General features: G+C 38.8%; 1 protein-coding gene across 2 annotated transcripts in view; it reads right to left on the bottom strand.

Annotated features, from left to right (window-relative positions):
* MBD5 (methyl-CpG binding domain protein 5) overlaps nt 1-12,812 on the bottom strand; it is a 139,165-nt gene that overhangs the window by 40,707 nt on the left and 85,646 nt on the right. The window contains exons 6-8 of one of the 2 annotated variants that reach the window (XM_050711630.1): nt 7,323-8,000; nt 2,909-3,011; nt 1,922-2,102 (exon numbers count right to left, since the gene is read on the bottom strand). In XM_050711630.1, the coding sequence (XP_050567587.1) occupies nt 1,922-2,102; nt 2,909-3,011; nt 7,323-7,435 (397 nt within the window). In that variant the 5' untranslated portion in view covers nt 7,436-8,000. Of the gene's footprint in view, nt 1-1,921; nt 2,103-2,908; nt 3,012-7,322; nt 8,001-12,812 lie in introns of those variants that run through there. The other variant, XM_035566075.2, reaches the window with a different exon arrangement.

Raw genomic sequence — 12,812 nt, 5'->3', positions numbered from 1 at the left:
CCTTCTTTCCTTCTCTCTAGCCATAGGAGACAAATGGCGCTGAAAGTCCTGCCTTCATTCTATTTACTCAACCAGCTACATCATGACAGAAACAAACACGTTCCTTTTCTCAAAATATAACTTAAGTCTCATTCTGGGGAGAAATCTCAAGATTGAACTACAAAACATAATATGTACAGGAACCCCCACATTTAATGCTTGACCTAAGCATATGAACAAACTTACGTGCACACAACTGAAATGACATTCTGTTTACAAAGGCAATTGTATTATTCTTCACTTGATGGACAAAATTCTGATCAATAGAGAAGATGTAATGAGTACGTTCATATCTTAAATATGTATGTTTCCCCTCCTTAATTTTGCCCTTTATTTTTCAAAAAAAAGAAATGTAATTTAAGTAGAGATAATAAAGAATAATAAAAAATAATAAGGAAAATGCATAGTAATTTGGGAAATTGTACTATTCAGTCTTAAAACAAATATACATTGCAAAAAAAATTGAAGTTTTAAAATCATATAAGGCAATCTCAAAGTGCAACAGTACCTCAGTACTATGAACGTCACTGGTATCTTAGTACTGTCTACATAACTAAAATGATTTATTTTTATATCCTTAAAGTTTTCCACTTTTATTCAGGCCACAGAGGGCTTAGCAACTAGCCCACCATTATTACAGCAATGCAAGGATGCAAAGATCTCTCAGAATATCAAGGATCATTTCCCAGATGTTGTAGGCATCACAGTATATAACCATAAACTTACAAAGCTCTATCTTAAAAGTAACTTCACTCCTTCATCCTAACTACTTGGATTTGTAAGACTGCTTCAGAACCTTTTCTTGTAATCCTCAGAAAGTACCTAATTTTCAGTTTACTTTTCTATGCAACTCTGGTTTTGTATCTGTTTCTTTCAGTGATAACTTTGTCCTTTAGTTTAAGTCGCTTTCTGGTGGCCATTCTCTTGATGTCTTTATTGACAGCGACTGTATCTCCTTTCAGGCACCATTTTGGTGGGCTAAACAAGCTAAGCGCTTTTAGATGACTTTCATAAAACAGGTTTTGCACTTGCTTAATAGAAGAGCCTCTGCTCTATTTCAGTTTGAGTGCCTCTAGCGAGAACAGCAGCACAGGAAGGCAGCAAGCATTCAAAGACATTTGTACTTCTCTGTCTTAGAATCACATTGATCTGCACCATACTGCCATCTGGTACTGCCCACAGGCATCTTTGATCAGTTAGTATATCTAGGTCCTCTTTCTCAATAATTTACAGCTAATAGCTTTTTTCACTAGTCCCCAGGTGAATAACCTTACAGTTAACAGGATTTGTTGCTATACCTTTCCTTTCACTCCAGGTGTCAATGATCCCCCAGTTTTTCAACGTTTGGATCTTCTCGTGTTTTGATAGCACCTATCAGTTTCATCCATCAACAAATTACTTCATTTTTGTTGATATGGATAATTAAAATGCTAATCCGGGTTGGACCTAACAAATAATCCTTGAGAAATTACAGTGGAGATCTTCTCTAGCTGTATATTCTGCCTTGCAATACAATTTCCCATTTAGCTAAGTCCTTAGCCACATTCTAATCCCCTTATAATCACTTTATTCAGCTTCTCTAATTTCCCATGTGACAGAATATCAGACATATTACTACAGTTCCAAAAGATGAGAGCTAATGTATTTTCTTTGTCTAGAACAATCTGATATCTTTTCCACGAAAATCGTGCTCTTAGTCTGGGATGACCTGCTTTTTAGACTCATTTTCTACCTACCTATATCTTTCTAATTACTACCTCCATTTTCAACTTCAGTGTTTACTACTGCAATTACAGATAGGTAAGAATTTTGGGGGTGTTCTTGTATAGTAATTATAAATACAAAATTAGTTAAATAAATAATCCTGCATGATTTTACTCACTTGTTCCACCACCAGGACTGGTTAGAACTAGTGAAGGATGTGGTGCTTCCATGCTTTTATGAAGTGTAGCCACAGCAATAATTTTCCTTTTATGTATGCATAGTTTGGTGACATCTTCGTCCGCTTTAACATCTTCAGCAGTTCTCTGCTTCACAGCAGCTCCAGGATCAAAATTAAAGACCTGAGAGTAAAAATTCCAACATTTAAAATAATGATTATAGCCAGCAGGCTCCCCAAATATACCTAACCCAACAATTTTTTACATGAAATTAAATTTTTCTCTGTTCCTTAGAGCAGCTAGAAAGGTCCTACATTGTCCAGGAGATACCTTTACAGCATGTTTTGAAATACAAAAAGAGCAAATATATTTATACTAAGCCATCAGAGCCATAGAAGTTGTCATTTAGCAACAGAGAATTTTAACACCCCCCAGTATAAAGGGGAGGAAGGGAAAAAGGACTATGGGTGGTTGAGATGGCTTTGTGTTTAGAAAGAAAAGAAGAGCTACAATTTGCATGCAGATGATAAAATTGTGTTTTTCAGGGTGTTATAGTGATTCAACACTTCTTGGAAATATTATAAAAATTACATTTAAAAGTACCTGTTATAACTACATACATTTATGTTTACTCTAAAATACATAGGGTCAACCCAACCCTAGCAGCTAGTTAGGAGTCTTCCATAAACCAACTCCTGCTGAAGCTATCATGTACGAGCCTCACACATCAACACAGTGCTGTTGACGGTAGGTTGCCAGTGTAACAGGAAAATGTTCAACCACTATAAAGACTGAGCCAGATCTTTTCCATGCGGGGAGAAGGCAGAAAGGAGATCTATTTAATGGTTTGCATTCTATGGTCAATCTCTGGGCATATAGCACTTCTCTCATTTTATATAGATGATGAGAACAGAAATTAAGTCACTAGCTGACAGAGCAGAAATTCATAATCCAAACAGCACAGAAATCCAGAATTATGATTTCTTTACCTTGGGAAGAACAAGAGGACATTCTAGGCCACACTTGCATGTTCCATCAGTCAGCAAGTAAGTCTTCACCTGCTCCAAGCAGGATAATAAAGACCCACTGGGACTGCAAAGAAACAAAAATGAAAAATTCGAGCAATTTGATAGGTCAGGACTTCTATCAACCATTCTAACAGCTCACATAGACAGGGTTTGACATAAGGCACCTAAGATTTCATATTTAGTTTCACAGTACTTCCTGCTTTTAGTCAAGAACTGAGATGACATGCATCAAAACCAGTAAAAAAATAATTAAGATTTTAAAAGAAGATTTTACTACAGAAAAACAAATGTGGCAAGTGCAAAGGAAGTAATTGAGATTACTGGTATTTACTATTCACATTACAGTCCTGCTTGAAAGCTTAACTACTGCCTAACGACACCAAGATGATTTTTCTCCAGCTTCTCTCCCATAAAGTGCAACCCACAGGCGGACTGCAGTCCCCATGGACCTCCTCCCTTTCCATCCCATCCCTGCAGTTCCATGGAGGCATGACAGTCACCTGTAGTCGCTAGGACTAGGACCTGATTTAACAAGAAAACATGACAAACGTGTTTCAAGAAGTGTGAGAAAACCCAGAGAGAAAAGGGGGAACAGTAACACAGCTGTTGTGGCTGGGTCTGTTAGGTGCACAAACGATTTAGTTTATTCAGCAAAAATTTCGACCCTCAGTGAAAGTGAGCATTCCACCAAGAAGCCAGTCCGGAGAGTCTCTGATAAACGGCCCTCGGACTTCTCTAACTCCCACCAGAAAATCATTATCTCCATATCCAAAAATAGGACACTGGAAATTCTGTTACGGCAAAATCACTAATTCATAAGGTGAAAAAAGTTCTCATGTCACAAGCCTCTGACTTCCACGCGGTCCTTTATTATGTAGCCATCTAAACTGTTTATCAGGGAAAGAATACAGTAATTTGTGAGGACTGGCTCCAACACTGCTTCTTAATGGCAGCTGTGAAAAGCCCTTATTTTAAGCAAAACAACTTGAGTGGAATAGTTTGGGATGTGGAAACAGCCAAGAGTCAAAATTCCAAACGCTGATGAACTTTTGTACTTAAAACCTCATGCATAAACACCTAATTATGCACTACAAGGCCTAAGCCAGCTATAAAGCAACATCTGCAAGTGACATTTAGAGTTACGGTAACAGTTTAAGTAAGCAACTCATTTGCCAGCCCTGCTCTGAAACGGTCATTTTAGGGAGAATCAGTTAGGTCGAATACGCGTAACAGGGACATTCTGAAGATAAAAGCAATCTAAAAATAATGGTGGAGGTGTGGAGAAAAGCGACGTATAGGCCTGAGGGCCAAGCCTTCACACCCTGAGTACGCACACAGGGGCAGCTGCTTGCCCCGGCGAGGTTCACAGCTGGATAGGTAAGAGCTTCCCGCAGGAGAACGCAGGCTGACGTTTCCTCCGTACTACCCCATCCACGTGCAACATCGCTAAAGGAAAGTTCTGTGATGCTTAAAAAGCTCATTTTAAATGGCACCTTTGGGATTATGCTCTGGAGTTAGGATGCAACTTTATTGGTTGAAAAAAGAGAAGAAAACGAGTCCCATTTTGCAGCAAGAACTAAGATCCTGTAAAATTTTGCCCATCGGTGCTCCCCTGGCCTGGACCAGAGAAGTTTTCCTGCCGTCCTCAGAGGGGGATCGCACAGCAGCTCAGCTCAGCGCCGCACACAAAGCGTAAGGAGAGCATCCAAAGCGTAAGGAGAGCATCACCTTTGGGAGGAAACACCACTGCGCAGCCACTGGCGTGCAGCAGCTCAGCTAATCCAGACGCTAAGGCCACTGGTTATTTCCCAGTAATGCTATACCATTAGAATCCGTTCTTTTTGTGTTTCTAGAAAAAAGCAGTTTTTAGTAACGTTCCTTTGTGCACAGTTCTCTCAGTTTATTCCACCGGAGTATTCACAAACAGTAACCCGAAGAAGAAATCCAGGTACCAGCAGCACTGTTTTACTAAGAAATCACTCAGCCCCGTGCTTTCACCAGGTAATAAAACCAATTAATGGATTTTATTCAGAGCACCTGTTGACAGTTGATGGAACAGCATGTATGCTTTACAAGGAAGCACAAATAGAACAAGTCCTTGTTCAGCTGGAATCATCCATTCCAGTTAAATCACGTCAAAGCTTAATACATACGCTAATTTTCCCTTGGATAGCTTTTGGGTCAGTATTGTTTGGCCTCTCCTTCTCTCAGTAAATGCTGCGAATATTTTCAGGGTGGGTGCTCATTCAGAAGGGCCGTGCAGCTCTAGAGCAGCTAATCCAGAGAGGCTGGGGAAACTCAGCCCTTGAAGATGCAACTGGTGAGACCAACAGCTGACCTGACCGACTGCTGCTCACATGGCACATCAAGCAGGAGGCTGGATTAGAGGACTTCATCCTCTAATCAACCCATCCTCATCCTCTACCCAACACTTCCTACTCCATGTCTTTCATCGAATAAGAACACGGACGACATCAAGTGCATCATCTAGCCTTCCATTAAGTAGAACGGCTTACAGAAGGCTACCAGCAAACCAACCACTGGATTAAGGAGAGGAAGAAACAAAACAGCATAGACAAAACTTACAGAGAGGGCAGAAATAATACCAGCTTCCCCACGCTGAAAAAGACAACTGGTAGACTTGATTAACAGAGTCAAGTCAACTAGAAAAAAAAAAAGCAGTGTTTTGCATAAGGCAATTCAGGACAGAAATATTATCAAAGTCCTCCTGAACAAAGAGAACATACATAAAAAAATGACTGAAGAGTAAATAATTGTCAGATACCAAAATTTAGTAGTTTATGAACGTGTAAGACATGCTCTCGAAGAAGCAGCACAATCTCCATGGCCTGCTTCTTACAGCTGTACAAAATCAAATTCAAAAACAGGTAGGATCATTAGGTAGGTATATAAAAACACCAAGGAATTTTATGTCCTGATGCCTGCACATAGGGATGACAGAGGGAAAACAAAACGAACCAAAACAAAACCAAACACAAACCAAACAACTGCTTTTTTCTCACTGATTCTTAACTAAGGCAGAGGCTCAGTAAATTATAGCTATAATGAGAAATACAAGGGGAAGGCAATTTATCTTTGACATGCGTATCACTGACACGGACTTTGTTTGATTCTGCTAATTGCGAATATAAACAAGAAATCCTGGAATGCATTTGATCTTTTATGGTGGTTTAGTGTAAGACTGGAGTATGCTGTGACTCATTAAAGAATTTTGTATTGTTAATATATAAAAAGTTGTATAGAAGTGGTTATTTTAATCACAGAATAGTGGAATAAGATTAAGCAAGTAACAGATTGATAGTCATTTAGATTCACGTAATGTAAACCTGATGTACCTACATTTTCTTAAAGCTAACTTTGGTCTTTTTCCAATAACATTTAATTTGTAGTATGTTTATCTGAACGCACTCATTTAATAGTAATTTCAATACGTTTTTTGTGACTGTTCCAGGATGAAGCAAAAAAAAAAAAATCCAATAAGCTAACAGAATAAATAAAATACCTAAAACTTTGTTTTTAGGCTTTCATTCGTGTTTTTTCTACACCAGAAATGGGAGGAATCTATAGAAGTCAGTCAGTTGGTTCTGTGATGAACACAGAACCTTCACAGGGTATATAAAGAGTGATGTTTTCTACAGCTACTCGGTAGTTACCCCACTTAACTTCCTTTCAAAATAGAGTAAGTAAACCAGAAAAGTATAATGGAGATCTGGAACTAAAATGCAGAAGAGACCACAGAGAAGAGTTACTGAATGTCAGGATAAAGTTGCGTGCTGCTGCATGAACTGAGCTGAAGGCTTGCTGCTGACAGAAGAAAGTCCCAGTCTATCTTACCTGCCATGAATTATTTGCATGCCTGGTCGCTGCTTTGAACTTGACCAGCAAAGGTTCTTATAAAAAGCCAGTGCTGGTGCAAGGAAAAGGCAATGAGAGAGATTTCTCATCATCTTAGGTGTGACATAACGAATCCTCTGGCTAGTTTCATTGTAAAAGGTTTGAATAATAAAGGCATTAAGTAAGGTTAAATCTGCTACTGCTCAGCTTTAAAATCCACATGACAATAATAAGTAATAAAGAACTATTCATGCCTAAAGCAAAATGTATATTAAGGATATCATATTTTCAAGACCAAGCGATATTAGATTTGTAATGACAGAGTATGTGTTATGGGCATGCAAATGGCACAGCTCAAGTGGACTCCACTAATATCATCAGAAAGAAAAGTCTAGCTCTTCCAAAAGAACAAGGCCCTGAAATCTTTGAGTACAGAAGACTAGCCAAGTCACTAATTTACCACATGTTGTGGCAAAACTGCAATGAAAACAATGACAGTAATCACTTGAGATAAACTTACCTGATATAGAGCACTCCACTTTGGTCCACCCGTCGCTGCCAACCAACGGGAACTTGCACTGCTGGTGGCCCTCCATCCGTGTCCCCTCCGTCACACTCCTTTCCACCATTCATTTTTCTGTTTCTGTTTATGAGTCTTCAAAGATATCAACAGTAAGATGATATCCTTTTACTACATGTCATCATGGCCTCCCAAAGAAGGCCATTCAGTACACCTTTCCCCAAATTGTACAAAGTGCATTGGGAGGCTCCAGCTCAGTTTGAAACCAGGTCCTTAAAAGTGGCCATTTTTGTTAATGAGTCAGTTTCCCATTATAATCCACATTAAATATGCAATGTTTAACTCCTTATATATTCATAAGGATGAACTATATAGATAAAAATTAGTGCTTCCAACTTGGGAAAATCATAATTCACCAATCCTTTGTTACCTGTCAGAAAGGAGAATGGGGAAAAGGAGAATTTCTAGTTCAACAGCATGGCTCCAAGCTTGATGACTAAGATAACTTGTATTTTGTGAAAGCTCGTCTCATTTTTATAAATATGAGTCAGATCTAATACCTCCAGGTATTATACCCTTTATATGCCACATTCTTTTTGTTTTCTTTTTATCTTCCGTTCATTATCCAAGTTCTCTTCTTGAGTTTCTTTCATGACTCCCTGGCTCCAATAAAACAGCCTGAAAAATACAGATATAGAAAACACATGAGCCATTTGCTGAAGTCTTTCAGCCCAGCTCAGTAACTCATGAAGATGCATACAGCTGCATCCATTTAAAGAGCTTAGAATCAAAATTTTAAATGTCACTGAAACCATCAAAATAAGGCATACAGTAAAAATACAATCCTGCTAGCAGACTCTATTTATATGTGAATGCAACTGAACTACATCTTAAATGCCAAGACAGTGCAACTGTTATTAAATAGTTAATGTACAGTTTGAATGAATTAAAGGATATATCTTTTAACTGAGTAGTTTCACATATGCTTCTATTCAAAATTATCAACAGATGACTAGCTCGATTAATGCCCTTTGAAAATTGTTTATAAAACCGAATGCATTTAATGTGAAGGAAGCTGCATTAACGTTGATAATATCAATAAAAATGGAAAAATGTTACATTTAGTCTAGATGAAAATAATAATTTCTTTAAAAAACTTGTATAATAAAGATGGAAAAGTCAGCATCTAGGGATTTGTTAACTTTAGTATCAGAATCTTCAGGTTTTTCTGCACTGCTCTCAGCATACCTATGAAAATATTTGAGTACCATACGTAATAATTTCCCCCCGTATTATTCTGCTGTATGAGCAAATCTTCATTAAGGTGGTTCAGGATTACACAAACTATGTTATCCTACCAAACAGTTTTTCAAATAGACCAGATGTGACTTAACTCTCAAGACTGGAAGTTTTATTAAGGTAGACATACACAGAATTTGCAATTTAAATAGAAAATGTCATAAAAACCATGTCTACAACTCAAAAAATAAAATGGCATTGATGACTACTGTAGTAACGACATTAATGAGTTTTATTTGGGATTGTACATCAATTCTCCCCTCTTCCTACTACCAATGTTATGCTGTTATTTAAAAACATAGTAAATGTTACTATAGACCTGATGGATTTCAATAAGAAAAATTTTCTGAGATAGAAGTGGAGCATTAAGACTGAGGATTCTAAAAAATTTCTGCAACAACAGTACCAACAACGTGCTACGTCAACGTGTAACAGCAGCTCCTTCCTTCCAGACCACTAGAAGAAGGCTCCAGAGACATAAATATGGTCCTTGAAAACATTCTCCAAAGTACACTTAACACACAGTACATGCACTTTAGACGTGCTACTTATAAATGCAACTTTCAGAAGGTGACATAAAAAAAAGACATTTTCAAAACTGAGGTGGAGTAGGAAGGAGCCAGCTTCACATATCCATCCCCCTGGCTAAGGCGCTGAAATCTAAAGACAGACTGCAATTTGCTTCAGGACCAAGCATTCCTGCATAGCCCAGCACCGTTTTCCAAAGACCTGTTTCAACTTTCCTTTGGTCTGGAGCACCCTAACTGTCTGAAACTGAGGCAAGGATGAGAAGCACACATGATTAAAGGTTTACAGAGGTAAGATCTGATTAACAGCCTGGAGTTGGAAAGACGGCACATTTTTCCAGGTTATATTTCCTAAGATGCCCAATGGACGCAGGGCGTTCTGCCCCCTGCAAGCACTGGACAAATCCCCACAGCTCTTCCACAGCAGCGGAGCTCCCCACGGATGGGGCACAGGCGAGCAGGTACAAGGTAGGGAAGGACGGAGCGAAGGGCGCACAAACCACCTTGCTCTCTCTCACAGGAGAACAATACATCCTTTGATCTTCGGACCTGGTCAACAGAAATGGGATTCAGGAAGCCCCTGGCAAGAGTTCAGGCATCTTGAGTCCTGTCAGGTTTTCAGTTTAGAAGTTCTTCTTTGGCTACCTGATTGGTTTTATCCTGATTAAGGAAGTAACAGAGGATGTTTCACCACAAACAAGGCAGAATTTAAGTTTCAGCACTATTGCTGAATGGCGCATTGGCAATCCTAGCACAGGTCCTGTGTAAGGCTAAAATAGGTAAATAATCTCCCTGTGTTTTTATCGAGAATTAACTTTCTATAATACAGTAAAATCCAAGTAAGAATATACCTATGTAAAATACTGGAAGCACATACTGCAGAGAGGGTTGCTAATCTCTTAGCCCACTCTTACTGTGGCTCACGTCGCTATTTAGGGCAATTACATCGGATCCATTACGAGAAAATAATAGCCATCAATTCCTTTTTTGCACAAGCAGCAAAAGACGCTTTGAAGTAACCTTATATTACTCCTGGTTCTGCAACGCCCTGCATCAGCTAACATCCCATTCTATCACCACCGTAATACTTATCATCTAATCAGATAACCCCTTTTTCTGTACTGCATGTAGCTTGAAATCGTACCAAAAGAATTCACATTACTGCCGCTTCTGTGGAAAATATTTGAATGTTTTGACTCAGTACAGTGGACTGAAATAAAATGGCTGCTTCAATCATATGCCTTCAGTCAAAGCCTGTTATTTGTATGGCTTTTTCCTGAGACTAAAAAACTGCAAACTAACACAAACACCCGAGTGATGTACAACAAAAAAAACGAATCATAGCATAGGTGTGATTATCCATCTTCCCCCAGGTACAAAAATTCTCCAAACACCACACTCACCCTAAGCAGAAAACAGCGAACAGAGCTATTTGCATCATCAAGGTTTGACCTTTTATCAGGTAATTTACCACGTGCACACCCAAGTCGCGCTCCGTGAGGACCCACCGGCGTGGCTGTGTGCAATGAATGACAGAAAGGAAGTCGAAGGCTCTCTGGAAGCTTCTCAGAAGCACACAGCTGATCAGCAACGAGGCAGGTTTTATGCATTCGTATGAAAACACTTGCAGAAGTGAGATTACTTCACAATTCTGAATGGATTTCCACAAACCACTGGCGATGAAATATCAAGTACGTATTGTAACCACTGCATATTTCTATTAGGTATAGACAGCAAAAGTAAGAGATTGCCACTGATGTCTTGGTAGAGAAATCCTTCACTAACCCTCATACGTTACTTTATTTAACTGCATATAATAAAAGAAAAGTTAAGCATAGCACAGATTTCTGCCAAATGAGTTAATCCACATCTCTCCACATCTGATTTAACAGACACCCTTCGCATTTTCCTGACAGCTGGTTATCAGCCAACGGAAATGGAGCTAAGGAAGATGGCAGTGAAAAAGAGGATGAGAGTCACTCAAAATAGCCTGGGTCTGGCTCTTGTTCACCCTACCACTGGCTCTGGTTGCTCATTTTACACCGTGAGGCAGCCTAGACAAGGAGCTGCAGTGTAAGAGCACGGCCGTAGGGCAGTGGCACTGCTCGACAGGGCTGGGCAAACCACGGTCACTGAAAACAGACGTTTTAATGCCAGTAGGGATCAGCACGGCTGGGAATGCTCGGACAAACAGAGCATCCCTTTGCCTACTCACACCTTTCCATTTCTTACCAGGCTGGTCTTCCACCTCAGCTGCAGAAAACCAGTCTCCTTCGAGGTACCATTTTCCTTCTCACTGTCAAAGTACTCCAGCCGAAGTACTTCGGGTTGGTTTAGAAAGTATTTGGACTTTGGAGCAGATCCCAAGTATTTTGGACACTGGATTCTATCCAAAGGGCTGATTTTCATCAACCCATGTAATAAATACCTCTTCTCTGTAATCTCGTAACAACTCCAGACAACTCATGTTATCTCACCACGAGGAGCACAACTTTCCACATCTAAACCAATTACTCCTTTTTTTCTGTGTGCCAAGACATGCCTTTCAGGTTTGTTTTGCAGTCCACTTTCATTACAATATGCTTAAAAATATTTTGTTGGAGAACTATGTAAAATGACACCAAATTGTTTCCCCACTCCAGCCCCCTAAGCCCCTTCCCCCACGAAAAATTTCCCCGTAATTTTCATACACAAAAAGTATGTTTTCAGTTTTTAATGCAACTATTTCACTTTTTAGCATGTTGAGTTTTAACAAGCCTCTTTGCACACTCAGCTGAAAATGTTTAACAATTTTTTAGTCAAGTGGTGAAATAGAAAACTTAGTACAATGTGAAGGAAACTTAAATTAGATACTAATAGCCTGGATTCAGATCTATCACATATGATATGAATACCAATATAACATTTCCTTTATTAATAAGTGGATGTAAAACCAGTAAATCAAATTTTGACAGTCTAATATTGCAAAAAATGCTCCATAACTTTTTTCTTAAATGACCCTTTAAGCAAGCTTAACAATTCCATATATTACAGAGAAAGGTTATTTAGAGGTCCCTGATAAATGACTACCTCTGAGATGCCCAAACCGAGTGCTTGCTCATGGGGTGACGACAGGTTTGGGGTATAAAGTTTTGCAAACACTTAGAATATCCACAAAACATACTGCTTATAAATACAAGCACCAAACTCATTTTCCCAGGCTTTCCTTTTTATCCGTCTGTAGAAAAACCTACAAAATGCATTCAGAAGTGGAAATGCCTCACATCAAAGTCTTGGGGTTTTAGAACTAACAGGAATTTTTAACTTCTTAAAAAGCATTGTTTTCAAACTATGCAGAGTTAAAATGAGGTTTTATTTAGTTATCATTTGCTAATTACTAATCTGTTTAAGTCTACCAAAGGCATTAGGATTCTCCTGTGTCATTTAATTAGGTACAAATGTTTCATCACTTTTTGAGAATGTTTTTACATTTTGAAAAGAAGCTTTCTCTTGGCTAATTAGAATTTAATACTTTATGAAGCCCTATTTTTTGTGTGAGTGACTCAACAAACAAATGTACCTTACGTATAAAGGAAACCTTTCTTCCTTCACTCTTATCTTTTTGTACTGGTGTGTAGGTCTATAACGCTGCAGTACACATGAAATATTCTGGCCTCTGACTCGA

This window comes from Cygnus atratus, chromosome 6, assembly GCF_013377495.2.
Source record: "Cygnus atratus isolate AKBS03 ecotype Queensland, Australia chromosome 6, CAtr_DNAZoo_HiC_assembly, whole genome shotgun sequence".
NCBI lineage: Eukaryota > Metazoa > Chordata > Aves > Anseriformes > Anatidae > Cygnus > Cygnus atratus.
Note: the sequence above shows the minus strand (reverse complement) of the source record. Positions and strands in the feature narration are given on the sequence as shown.